Source organism: Hydractinia symbiolongicarpus, chromosome 8 (genome assembly GCF_029227915.1).
Source record: "Hydractinia symbiolongicarpus strain clone_291-10 chromosome 8, HSymV2.1, whole genome shotgun sequence".
In the NCBI taxonomy this organism is placed as follows: Eukaryota; Metazoa; Cnidaria; class Hydrozoa; order Anthoathecata; family Hydractiniidae; genus Hydractinia; species Hydractinia symbiolongicarpus.
This window is the reverse complement of record NC_079882.1, coordinates 18,971,987-18,986,424: the sequence shown is the minus strand read 5'-3', so window position 1 is coordinate 18,986,424 and position 14,438 is coordinate 18,971,987. Positions and strand designations below refer to the sequence as shown.

The window sequence follows — 14,438 nt, the reverse complement described above, 5'->3', positions numbered from 1 at the left end:
CTATTAGTGTAATTGATGTCTTCTGATTTATTTGGATTCATTTAAAGCCCTAACAATGCCTTTGTGTGATAAAATGGGCTGAAAAATAACTTAGTTTTACCTAGTGCCCCTATCCTTTTTCCTGCCAAGCAAATACTAGAGCCAAAAGAGCTTACCACTAAAAATGCAATCAAAAAAATTCATCTATTTACCTGGGCACAAAAATAGAAATAAAATAGTTATAAATAGTGTATTTGTTGGGTTTTTAATGTTTCCAATCAGGAAGTTACTTTAGGACTGTCAAGAAAATTGTGAATTAAAAGTACATACTTTCATCGCGATAGGCTACTGTCTGTTTTTTAATATAATTCACAGTATGAGGAACTTGTGTTTGTTTTTATAGTGTCAGTTCAAATGTCAAATAAAAAACCAAGCTGTTTGATAGTTTGCAGTGCATCTCCACAGGGTGTTTCTGCTCAGTCGTTCATTCATTCATTTACATTAACACATTCTGCATTTAATGTTTACATTGTGACACCTGAAGGCAAACCAATTGAGTTTGTAAGAATTGATGATAACAGCAGGAGGTGGCTGAATGAGTTTAAATCAAAGCCATTCTCTGTTCCAGGGAAACTTGAAGATGTTGAACCCCTGCGATATTCTGCCCTTTTGATTCCAAGTGGAATTGGTTGTTTGTATGACTTGGCTGAACACAGGGATCTTGCCAAAATTATTAATCTTTTTATAGAAGATAAGAAACCGATTTGTGCAGTTGGGCACGGTATTGGAGCATTGTGTGGTGTCAAAGGAAAGGACAAAACATCCTGGGCTTTTACCGGGTATTCTATAACTGGACCTTCCTTATTTGAAGTTAGCTTACTAGAAAGTTTTAGTGAATTACCAATTATTATTGAAGACTTTGTAAAAGAGAATGATGCAACTTTTAGCTGTAGCAAGAATGATTGCATGCACGTTGTTATAGATCGACATATTATAACTGGACAGAACGACATGTCAACATTGTCTGCTGTGCAAAATTTAATTTTACTTTGCAATGCAAGACAGGGGAAGTCGAAGTAATGTACCATGGATAGCATAGTGTGTATATATTTTTTCATTAATAATTACATAAATATGTTTATTATAGAAAAAATTTCTGACAGTAGTTCCAATATGGAGAAACCTGTTTTCACCCATGGGTGAGCCAAGAAAAAAATATAAATTCTTATTTTTTTTTTCGTAGTGTCAGAACAGTGTCAGAAGTTTCGCTTTTGATGAGCATTGTTCTGAATATAACTAGTGATTTGTATAAATTAATTTTGAAATTTTCTTTTTAAACTTGATTGTATAGAAATTTGTTTACTTTAATTTGTTGTTTTGCTTATCACAAGATATGGATGCATTCTTCCATTTAATTTTAATGGGATTACTACAAATGCCATACCCACTAACTTAAATTTTGTGTACATATTAGTCTATAGCCATCAGAGAAAGAGATTCCTTAAAACGAAAAGGATCAGAAACAAAATTCATTATAGACTGGGAAGCTTTCAAAAACAGGGGACCAAGTAATAGGACTTTAAAATCGTACTATAATGTAATAATGAGTACTATAATGTTTAAATCTCACCCAAAGAAAATTTTAAACTAATTTAACTAAATTGTCTTGGTTCCAAACCAGCTTCAAAGTTTTCTTCTAATACTACTGATGCTAATCCACCTATCAGCCGGCAGGAATTTTGTTGGGCTCCTATTGAGTCTTAAAAAATAATTAGTTCAATAAAACTTAAAAAAGCTACTGGCTTGGACGGAATTGGTTCGCGACTGTTAAAAGCAGGATCGCCAGTTTTAAGCATTTATTGATCAAGTGTTTTCAACAAATATTTTTCTCTTTCTCAAAATATTAAAAACAAAAGAATATTCCAATAATCTCGTGAGCTAAGAACAATAGAAGTAACCAATCAAAAAGCGTGGTCCGTATTCTAACCGCAGAAATTACATTTTCGACCCAGTGTAATTTTCCCACCTTACATTGACTTCTCAGTGTAAAAAAATTTTGCCTGTCCTCCAGGCCAGTTAAATGGGAAAGAACTTCAGAATTGCAGCTCGCCGAAGTTGGTGGAACCTATTAAACAGGCTTCCTGGAAGAATTAACAATAGGAAAGTAAGTATTCCCACGCACCTATCCTTTTGACGACTTCGTCACAAATTCTCTTGTTTTAATAGGGTTCAAAAGTCCGCATTTCGGCGGCAGCCGAAGTTGACTGATTTTCACGGTAGAACACAAAAGAATGCTGCAATATGTAGTTTGACAACCGTAAAAACTATAGTTCTGCGACATAGCACATCGAAGGAGAATTAAGCCTCGGCGAACACTCTTGAGTGAGGATTAAATTTATAACATTGGTTTGGGCGGCATAAAACCTTATTCGACGATTTTAATAAAATTATGTGTTGCTTTTAAACTAATTACTAGTTTCATACAGGATTTTCGCGATGGCAAATTCTACTTAGGCAAGTGCCGAAGTGTAAATCCGCCCCTAAAAAGTATGGTGTTTTGGCATCAGAGATGCTGCATTTCACTGATTCGGGTCCTAATTAAGGCAACAAATGCAGCTGACTTTCGTGAACAACCCAGGATCTGTTGCATGAAGACGCTTTTGACGTACCGCACTGCAGGGATTTGTGTTTGGATCCCTGCTTTTTCTTTTACATATTGATGACTCTGTCACCAATTCAAATATTCAGACGATACAATAATTATTTCTTCCCGTAATAACTTGGATACCCTTGTTACACAGGTGGAGTCAGAACTTTCGCAGGTCGGCCTCTGTGGTTAAATAATAACAAAATTATTTTTTAAAAATGCTGACACTATTTTTCGGTAATCACTGCCAGTTAAGAAAAAGTTGAAAACAAACCTACCAACTACATGGGCATTCCTTTGAAAAGGATGAATATCTTATGATAATATTTGATCATAATGCAATCGAAGGAGCATGAAGTAAAATGTCTGGATAAGTGAGACCTTGTAAATATGTATATTGTGTGTTTGCGCATTTTCGCGTGGCTGTTTTTTTTTATTATTCTCTGTTTGCTTGAGCAGCAAGTCGTTTATTTCAAAGCTTTTTAATTAGTCTGTTTGCAGTTTTTTCTTCTCTGTGCATATGGTGATTATTTTTACGAAGGAAATACTTGACTGTATTTTATGTTTTTGGAAAGAATTAAATTCTTCAGAGCACATTAATGATATAAGTAGAAAAATCATGATTAATTATTCTAAAATTAAAACCATTTCATCTTGTTAACATCTCACACCAAAAATTTATTAATTAATGGACTTGTCATGCCATATTTTAACTACTGCTCCTCGGCATGGGGTTGTGCAGCCCAAGGTAGATTGGGAAAACTAGAAAGCGGTTAAAGTGTTCGATTCCTCTTGAGTGGATTAGTGGTTATAGCTATCGTACTCTGTCCGGGAGCGCCGAAACACTCCATCACTTAACATCTTTAAACATTATTTTTGTAAGATGCGATGTCCTGGTCACCAAATATGAAAACTGTCGAATTTGACATTGCTCAAATTGAAGAAGTCATGGATGCAATCAGGTGTCGATGTTGTGGTAGATGATTTCCTGACCATTGAAGAAAGAACAGAAAGCGAATGAATTCAGCGAAGCTTACAGATACGTTATAGAAAAACTGCGGTGGTGAAATGTTTGTATTGTGTGTTGTTATATGTAAAATATATTAACCGATACTTTATTTAGACTATTCTTTTGTACATACCCTTAATGCAAACCACGCCGCTCTTAAAATAGCGTCTAAGTAAGGTAGGGGACTAAGCACGAAATTAGGTCCGTGTCTAACAATACAGAAGCTTATGACAATATAGAAACCAGGTGTACCTACTAATGAAAATAAAGCAACAAGATGCTTAACACTACATGTCCTTATACAATATAGAAACCAGGTGTCCGAATTGCATTATGGTATACTATGGCAGCTCTTGGCCAAGCCAGATTTTATATTTAATTTTTTAAATTCAATTTATTTTTTTAAATTAAAAACTTAAGTAAATGCCAAACAAGTTTAAATTAAAATCAAACAAGAAGCCCTGGGGGCTCTAAGAATTTCCGCGCGCTACCAAAATATTTGATGAAAACCTGCTAATTCGTTGTGTTATTGTGCCAAACATTCGAAGGGGTTTGGTGCATGAACCTCTGAAGATAAAGCCCATCAGTGATATTATATCTTACAACAAACGCAAACAAAACGAAACGTGTCATAATAAACTCACATTTTAAAAGAAATTGCTAACAAAAAATACAGCCTATCATTCATGGTTGAAAGTCTTGCGATTGAAATGTTTATGGTCTTAAACGGCATTAGTTGACAAAAAATCAAAATTTTGATGTGACCATCATTTTCAGCATACTTTTTTTATTAACTGTGTCAATTTTTGTCAAAAATAAAGCAGTTTTAATTTTTGGATAAATTTTGGCCTGAAATGACATTTAGGTAAAAAGAAATCAAAATTTTGATGTCACTATCATGTTCAGCATACTTTATTTGTTAACTGTTCCAAATTTTGTTGAAAATAAAGTAGTTCTAATTTTTGGACCAATTTTGGCCTAAAATAACATTTAGGTGACAAAAATCAAAATTATTATGCCACCATTATGTTCAGCATACTTTTTTTGTTAACTGTGCCAAATTTTGTCGAAAACAAATACCAATTTTGGCCTGAAGCGTCAATACTAGACTTCCCAGTAGTTAAGGAGCTTGGGTAGAAAGTTTACATCTGTGACGGACCAACGTGAAATCCCAGGGTCGATTTTTTCTCAAAAAATGCTCCGAAAGAAAAAACGACTGTTTTAAAGAATTTCCTACGCCTTCGGGCGCAGAAATTCAATTAAAAACAATTCAAAGCGATTCAAGTTCTAACGAAGATGAAAACGATGACATACCTGATTTATCCACTCTCAGACCATTCAATTTTGAACCAGAATTTTCTTTGGAAGAACTGAATAAATTAGGAACGTGTAGTTCCGAGAGTGATGAGGAAGAAGATGAAGTTTCAAGGATCGGCAAAAATAACTAGTACCAATGCGGTGGATAAATCAATCAATTAAAAACGCAATTAAACAGAGTTTTTTCGTGTGGCAGTTCTCAGCCACCATACTACTGTATGTGTATATGTAAAAATGGAAATTTAGCAAATGTAGATAGACACCAAACAAGAAGCAAATTCAACTGTCCCTTATGTTTATTAGACTTTGACAGAGAAAAAAAGGCCAGGGTAAAAAGGGACGGTTTAAATGAGAAAAAAGTCCTGGCAGCGAAGTTATTTTGGCTAATTTTTTCCTGGTTGTCTCTATAATTCATAGATTTTTATCCTTTTTTGTCATTGTCCTCGGAATATAAGGTTGATTGATTAATCCAGTTACTTCAGTAACACAACTTTTTTTCCCAGGGAATTCTATGCCTTTATGATGAGAAAGTTGGTGCACTACTTGTAGATAAACATCTAGTAAACGTTTTTGATATTCACCACAAGGATTTTCAAATAAATAATAAAAAAAGTAAAAAAGGCACTGCCCGGATTTGAACCGGGGATCTCCTGTTTACTAGACAGGCGCTTTAACCGCTAAGCCACAGCGCCGGTTTCACTGAAATTATAATAAGTTTATATAAAAACTGTTATTTTAATTATGCTATTACAAGGCTTCTCCTCCGAGGGGAGCGAAATTTCCTGATTTCGAAGATTTCCGGGGAAATTCTTTTTTTTTTTAGATTCTGCTTTGTAATCAGCAAGCGCATGCGCTGTTGCATCTAATATAAATTCAACAGTTTAATACTCTCTCTCTCTCGCAATAATCTCCGACATGGACGTTACTCTCCATCATTGAACATTTTAATAAAGGGGCGTAATAAATAGGGCATATGAGAAAAGTGAGACCCGATACCCTATGTGATACCCGAGACCCGAGACCCGATACCCTGACACCGAGACCCGAGACCCAATACCCTGATACCACCGATACCCGAGACCCGATACCCGAGACCCGATACCCTGATTTTTTTTTATTATTTTTTTTAAGTTTTTTATTTGAATATGAACGATAATAAAAACACATTTTGATATGTATATATTTCTTCATTATACGGAAATATTTGTTGCACGTAATATGCGAATATGTTGCTGGCTCAACAATGGTTTTATATCACCAGGAACTACAATGAAACTAGCATCAAAAAAATTATTTTGTCTGATCAAACATGAATAATTAAAGTGATAATAGACGTTTTTAAATTCATTAGAGAATGTTTGTTTTTTCGTTGTAGGGTCGAAATAACTCCTTTTAGTTTTCGAAACCACGATTAAATTTTCTATATTGTCTGATAGAATATTTGACTGAAATTTTCCTTCACAACCATAGCAAGTTGATACATTTTTGTGGGTGTAGTTGAGTAGGAACAAGACATAACCATTATCTGTTGGTACAGGTGGTGCTGGTTTATTAACTGTTGCTGAAGGTGGAATAGGTTGCGTTGATGGTGTTCTCGTTTGTGCAGAAGCTTGTGGATTGATTAAATTTGTGATTGGAATCTTTTTAACGTTAGCTGGCCCTTTTCTTCTCTGAGTTGCCTTCGTTTTCTTTTTGCCCGCGTTTTTCTCTTTGGAAAAGTCTACTAGGCTTCTGACATTAGTTGTCTTTTTTTCGCATTGTTCTGTTGGGCACAATATTGTTGAGATCGTACAACACGTATTCTTTTTCTTGTTGTAAAAATATTTTTATAGTTAAATGCATGCTATTGCTAATAGCGTGTAAGATTAAATCAACTATACTCTGATTATAATTCCTCATCTTTACGTATTCATCAAATTCTTCGATAATATCAGTGTCATCGGCAGTAAACACTCCGTAATAATCTAAATTGCTTAAGAGTTCATATCTTGTCATTTCAATGAGACCATCCAACGAAGGTATCGCGCTAAATTCTTTTTGCTTCATAGCACCCAACACTGCAAATAGTGCACAAAAACCATCTCCTTTTACTTTCTGAATTCTCGCTTCCATTAACTTCACTTTTTTCAAAATGTAACTGTTAGAAGAAAAATTGGGTGAGATTACATAGTTACTCGAAAAACAATTTATATTTAAAAAAGAACATACCTTGATTCCATTGTAGTTGTAATTGAATGTAAAATATAATAAAAACGCGTTTTAAAATTACTATTACTTCACTAAACACACGAACTTCACTCTTTGCTTTTTCCTTTCCCATTCAATCCATCGAACGATCGAACAGACACTTTCACATGCTTAATCTGGACTTCCTCATTAATTATTCATTCGATCGAACGTACGTCTTGCTTCGAATAAACTTAACATATCATCTCTGATATGTTAGGTTGAAAAAACAAGAAAATAATGAGAAAAAAATAGATTTTTATTGAAATAAAACATCGCCGAAAAAAAAAAATAAAAAAAAAAATCAGGGTATCGGGTCTCGGGTATCGGTGTCAGGGTATTGGGTCTCGGGTCTCGGGTATCGGTATCAGGGTATCGGGTCTCGGGTATCACATAGGGTATCGGGTCTCACTTTTTTCATATGCCAATAAATAGACCACTTTAAAGGTCAAAAGTACAAGAAATTATACACACTTCCAACCTCATCCCCAGGTCTTTTCCCGTTTATAAACAATTACTTTTGTTATGATGAACTTGCTACCTTTTTTTATTGCTACTTTCTAAAAATGGATCATTTCTTTAAGTATTCTTTTTGGTAGCAAAATGAGCGCTCTATAAAATATATCAAATATCAGTAAATTGAAAGTTTGTTTGTTTGACGACGAAACAAGGACAACACGAGGAGTTATGTTTTTAGAAGGTAATTTATTTAGTGCTTGACTTTTGTGTAAGTCACTAAAATAAAAAATCAACTATCTGCTTTGTAGCTCTTGACTTAATAGATATAAAGCAGCGTTTACACGATTCAACTAGTTAAGCAACCTAAGTTTAAACATGTACGTTTAAACATACCTTTAACTAGTTGTAAAAGTCTGAAGTACTCTGTGACGTTATTTGCAAAACTCATCATATACATTAGTTCCACAACGAACCGTGGAGCGTTGTTTATAATTTTACGAAACACGTTTTTGTAAGTTCGTTGTATTTTAGTTGGAGTTGTATGAAGACTTTTATCGAGATAAATATACACTGTTCGTTACATAAAAAAATTCTACGTCATTATTACTATATTATGCAGTCCTCTAAGGGATGGGCCCCAACATGGTCTCATTCACGAAAGAAAAATAAACTCAGGATTACCGATATAACGCCCCCGTTTTAACAATTTTACAGATGGCAATAAATACAACGTTTTAAAAAAAATAGCTTTCATCTTTTAACAAACGTGCTATTTTTTACCGGTAAATTCTTAAAAATGTTTTTAAACAAAGGCAGTTTTTATTTTAATGCATGAAATAGGCTACCTGATAACAATAGGGACTTCTTTCAACTCGTTAAGAATGTTGAGCAACTGGCTAAAAAAAATTGATTTCAACTTTGTGTTTACGTGTTTTAACTAGTTGAAAGGTGTAAAGGCGGATTTCCACTTTGAAGTTTTTTGACTTTTCTCGCTTTCAATGGGGAAATTCTCCTAATGGTCCTTTCTGTCCCAGGAAAAAGTTGAATCGAATCCAACTTTTTCCCGAGAGAGCTGGCAGGATAGAAAATAAATATACAATCAGGTTTTTGCAAACTCAGCAAAACATTCAATTCTAGATGGCGTCGCAGTACGAGTGCGAAGATGATAATTTCACAGATAATTACAACTCAACTGAAGATACTTTCGTTCAGGAAAGCGAACGATATTTACGTGGTAGTCCCAACGGTAATTTAATAGTCAGTGATGCCAGTAAAATCAGGGATGCAAGCATTGTAAATATATTGATAGCCGATAGTTAAAGAGTCTTTCTTTAATTTCAAGAAATTCCCGAGGATAAGGTTTCATTGAATATGTTTTAAGTGGAAATGCCATTAAAACATATGGGCATTTTATTTCTGTAGCTGGTAATTCTTTAAAGACGGGAATCTTTAGATTATTTGAATGAATAGCAATCTCCATATCACGGTTTCCTAATACACCACCGTCACTATTTCTTCCGGTGCCACAAATATCAAGAAGGGTAAATTGACAGTTAGGGTTACAAACAGCCATTAAAACGATGAAATGTGACTTTTTGTAATTGAAAAAGTAAGAACCTGATCTTGGAGGAGCTTGCATGTCAATTGCACCGATGCAGTTTGGAAAGTTCCATTTCGTTCAATCTCATCTGCTATTAACGCCCATTCACTTTCATTTTTAGAATGAGAGATGTAATTTTCAGCTAATAGAATGTTCCAAATGGTAATGCATGTTTCGTTGATAATTCTACTAATTGAAGTTGGGCTTATTCGAAACATTCCAGCTAAATCAATTTGAGACGTCTCAGCAAAAATATACCTAAGGGTCACAATGAACCTCTCACTTGGTCCAATCACTTTACTCTCGATGAAACTTTTAGTGATTTCTGGAGCAACAAATCTGAGTAACTGTTTATATTTTGTTCCAAATGGCAATGGTAAGTGTCATTCTTAAAAACTTGAAAAAATATTCTTGGTCTGGCAGTCTCATATCCGATCCTGAAATAGTTGTCTGACCCATATTTTCTTTTTGTATTTGTTACTTCTTTTAAGTGACACAACAATAATAAATACAAAGTTCTTCAGCTCAACTTTTGAAGAAAAGCCGCCATATTTGTTTACATTTTTTACTTTATTTTTTCCGCGTTTCTATTTCAGTGGAAATTAAATTTTCCCGTTCCTGCCTGTTCTTTTCCTGTTCTCGTTCCCGTTCCCGTCAAAAAACTTGGACGTTGAAATTCGCCTTAAACACTGCGTGAGACCACTTCAAAGAAATTTACAACTAAGTTGAAAAGCTGATTGAATCGTGTAAACGCTGCTTTAGTCTTTGCTTGCGTCGTCGTTGAATAGCAATCTCGAACCGAAGAAAGAATAAGAACCGCTACTTCAGCAATTACAACACAGGACGGTGATTCAACAGTTAGCCAGAAGACCCGGCGCTATTCTTATACTTCTGTTTCTTATAAAAATATCTCAAGAATATGTATCTAATATCTCATTTTCTCTTATTGTTCTTTATAAATATCAGAATAAAAATGTGAGTCTATGAGAAGAAAAAAAAGAGTTTGTCTTGCCGAACTATTTTGCAGTAGGAATCAAAATAATGGTTGGCTCTAATACTTCGCTGTATGTAGTACTTGGTGTTTCTACATTATTTACGACGATTTCAGCCACCACAAAATACCAATCTTCACCAAAAAGAGTTGATTTATTATCGAAAAGAGAAATTTCATTGATTCGATTTGCTATTTCGTGTAAACAGTCTCGAAAGTGTGGCCAAACGTTTTTTTTATAAATTATTTGGAATTTATTTAATTAAAGGCACTTGGTAACCACTACCGTTAAGCTATTCGAGACCTCTTCTTCTTTCAAAGTTCCGTTAAGCAGGTCGTCTGTCAAAATAATTGACCAACAGAGATGTGTCTTGGTCATCTGTTAAAACGTCATCCTCCTCTCGTGGTCCTAATGATGCCAGAGGTTCCGGAGGAAATATTTTCTTTACGAACAGCCACCAAAACAGGTGATACATGATCAACCTTTTTGAATTTGACAAATTTTGTCCACCACGTTGAATTTCGACAAGTTGAATTTGAAAAAAAAAGAATCGTTTTTTGGCAGATTAAGTAAAGGAAATGGGTGAAAAGGTAAGCGAGGTATATAATCAGCCAAAACTGACTTGGTTTGAAGTCAGTGCTCTATTTGTAGGAGACGATTTTACATATTATACAATGTAGATGGGCGGAATTCGTAACATAACAAAACATAACTCTTTTATTTTCCAATTTTAGTGAAACTACATACATTTTTAAGCAGGTTTTTAATCTGTAGATCCGGTCGGTTCATCTGGTTGTTTTCGTGCATTTATAGAGGCAGTCACTATTTTGGTACATTTACCTAAAAAAGAGTCAAATGGAAACTTTTATGAAGTGAAAAATAATTGCATTGAATTTTTTGGTAATGTAAAAGTCAATTTAGTAAACATTATCTGTATTACCCACTACCCTCGATCTCAAACCTAGATTGCAGAAGTTTCGAGCAACAGGAGATGTAAAATGGTGTAATAAAAGCCAGTAAAATTATGTTTAAAAAGTCTAGAATTTTTTTATTTAACCCCTTCGCTTTCACAATTTAAGGCAACATACTTAGTTTGATCATCTCTCTATCTTTCTCTTTGAGTTCCATTGACCTAAGTGCATCATCGTTACCAACAATCGGGCACAGCCATGTTGATTTTCGTGTAACTGGTAAATGCGTTCCACGTGGTACAAAAATATGCAACGCAATATTTAAAATGTTTTGCTTTGAATATTTGTGTTCTTTGTAATTTTTGTCTAAAATTAAAAAAAAGAACAACTCAGTGTTGATGAAAATGTTTTGGGTAAAGAGTGACAGCAAAAAAGATTTACGTTTTTACATTAAAATACTTGTGGTAATAATTTGCAGTAAACCTACAAACTAAGTTGAATATTGTCTACCAGCCTATGTTAAACATATATTTGGCTGTTCATACCTTGAAGCAGGACAATATTTATTTTTGCATCATAGTGTTTATTCATTACCGCATGTTGTTAAGTAGCGCAGTACCGTAGGAAGCAAATTTGTTTTTGGAAGATAAAAGTTAGTTTTTTCGCAAGGGTAAACCATGGTTTTACCTGTTACGGAGATTTTAAATTTCAACATCTCTGGATTGCTGGAAAACGCATTGAAATTCAATAACATCGATGCAACGGATACCAATATCACAACATATCAAAACATCATTTTTTTTAAAGAAAACGGGACGAGAGCGCTTGTTGCTAAAAATTGATTATTTAGGCTGCGCATGACCTATTTATAAATTTCAGAAAAATACCTACCATTTACCACCGCTTCAGCAGCATAACAGATCTCTCCTGCTGTTACTTGCAGATTCAAACTTTCAAAGTACTTTCCAATTTTGTTGAATGCAATAAAATCCTCCTTATCAGCGTAAACGTCAAATGTCTCTTCATACTCTATAAGTAGAGATGTTTTCGAATTATATCAACCTCTTTCCCAGTGCATTAAGGCCAAGTTGAAGCGGTATTAAAATATAAACAGCAAAAAAAATCTACGTACTTTTCTTTTTGATCAAGTAGTCGTAAATTTCCCAAAAATCTATCTGTACAACTGGAAAATCTACGCCATGTCGTATCATAATGTCCATCAAGTGGCGTTTATATTCACGTATCACTTCACGTCCATTTCTTTGAGTCGATTGAACCTATTAAACATCAAGTTTTATTTTAGTGGTTCAATGTAATGGCCCGACGAATTAAACTACTTTTTTTCATTCTAAAGTTTCTAAAATTTAGAATAGCGTTTTAGTCAATCTGGAGGCTTTAAATTTCGTTAAAATTAGATTCCCTAATTATTTTTATAAAACTGACTTTTTCTTACAAAAAAGGAAAAAAACACACTACCATATCGTTTCCTTGCATTATAAACTCATTTCATTGACTTTATTCCGCAATCTAGAGGTTCTAAATTTCCTAATTTTACCCTCCGGAAAAACCATGGTTCTCGAACAATAACATAGTTTGTCCTAACAAAATTTGATTCTCACGACACTGGCAAATACTTTTACTCCTTCTTAAGCAGTTGTTGGAGACAATTTTTGGAACTAAAGTTAACAGATTCTTGTGTCCGAGTTGAATTATTTTACCTCTTTTTTAAACTTCTTGTAAAAATGATGAACTAGCCAGCTTTTCGCAAACCTAAAAGTAATTAGTTAAAAACTTGCAGTTTAAAAATTAAAAATACGTTAAAGAAATTGTTTCCTCCCAAAGTTTTCCCCAATAAGGTAAGGTCTACCTTTGGATAATCAGTGCTGCTTTCTTTTTACGCCCTTTTCTTGTGCCAGCTCTATAATGAATAAATATGCTGCATTATTTAAAAATATTTTACTGCGTAATAGGTAGAAAGCTATCGAAGTCATTTTTTTCTTTAATCTACTGGAAGTTCGATTGGCTGAATTGACTGTAGAAATTAAGAGGAAAAAATACAAAATTTTATAAAAAAATTCTTAGTTTTCCAGCACAATCAAGGGAGAATAATCTTCCGAAACATCGCACTAAACAAGAAAACTAAAATAACATATTCAACTTTAATATGCGGTCTTCTTAAAAATAATAAAAAGGCCAATTCCCGCTACTTCGTTGAACCAGCTAGTTCGTTTATCAACCTTCTTATATGGGAGCATGGAATGGTTCGTCTCGTTCTTGTAAAAATATAGTGTAATTACTTAAAAGGCAAAATTGTTGCTATGGAAATAATGGAAACATAAGAGTAAAGTTTTTGACTTTACCTACCCTTTTTTCGGCATCTTTATAATTCTTCTTTTCCAATGTCACTGATATTATAATGCTAGGCGGGTGTATTTGACGTAAATTTAATATGACGTCAATTAATGAGCTATTTAGGGACGAACAACGTACAGGCACAGGAATTTTTTATTGAGATGATGGATGAAAAAAGTGAGCTTGAAAATTATCACCGTCCTAAAGTTGACAGTGCAGATGAGTTTCAAACAAAGATTGTACATATCTTACGGACACAAACAGAGGTACAACCTGTGATAGTTCCACATGGCTTACAGTTCAAGACAACTCTTCATGTAGCAATGCCTTTACAGACGACCTTATTTACGGCTTCTTCTACACACGAAAACTATGTTGCCATCTATGGTGCTGGACCCGAGAATGGGGTTTGCATATGGAACAAGGAAAAAACTGAAATGAAAATGAGAAAGCAAAAGAAATCTCTGGACTGCCGAATTACTCACTTTCTATATATAAGTTCATGTTATATATTTTTCGCAGCTTGCGATGACTTAACAATACGAACGTATGGAAGTCAATTTCGCGAATATAGTCGACTGCAGTTGCAACACTCCATTTTATCAATGCTTTACGATGAGGAGCATTCCTACATTGTTACAGGATGTCTTGGTTTCGTACAACAATGGAAATTGAACAATGGTTTACATACGCCACCAATCATGATTAAGCAAACGCATTTAAAAGATCACGTTTCTGGTGTAACGCCGTGGTTATCATTTCTTTATAAGGATAAACAACGGAATCAGATTGTCGCGTTGACTGAAACAGCAATATTTTTTCTTGACGCTGCCAGTTTGAATTTAATGTCATTTCTTGAGAACAGACATGCGTTTCCATTGACCGTGTGTTTAACATATTTGCCGAGACAGTATTTAATAACAGGTATTATGTCAGCCGTTTTGTT

At 34.2% G+C, this 14,438-nt stretch overlaps 2 protein-coding genes and 1 non-coding gene across 4 annotated transcripts in view; 1 reads left to right on the top strand and 2 right to left on the bottom strand.

Annotated features, from left to right (window-relative positions):
• LOC130654258 (syntaxin-7-like) overlaps window positions 1-14,438 on the bottom strand; it is a 34,378-nt gene that overhangs the window by 14,943 nt on the left and 4,997 nt on the right. The window lies entirely within an intron of this gene.
• On the top strand, window positions 332-1,347 carry LOC130654259 (glutamine amidotransferase-like class 1 domain-containing protein 1). The gene has a single exon (XM_057456809.1). The coding sequence runs from the start codon at window positions 394-396 to the stop codon at window positions 1,057-1,059; it is 666 nt and encodes a 221-aa protein (XP_057312792.1). The 5' UTR covers window positions 332-393; the 3' UTR covers window positions 1,060-1,347.
• Trnat-agu (transfer RNA threonine (anticodon AGU)) lies at window positions 5,572-5,644 on the bottom strand. Its single transcript has one exon. It is a non-coding gene; the product is annotated as a tRNA-Thr (tRNA).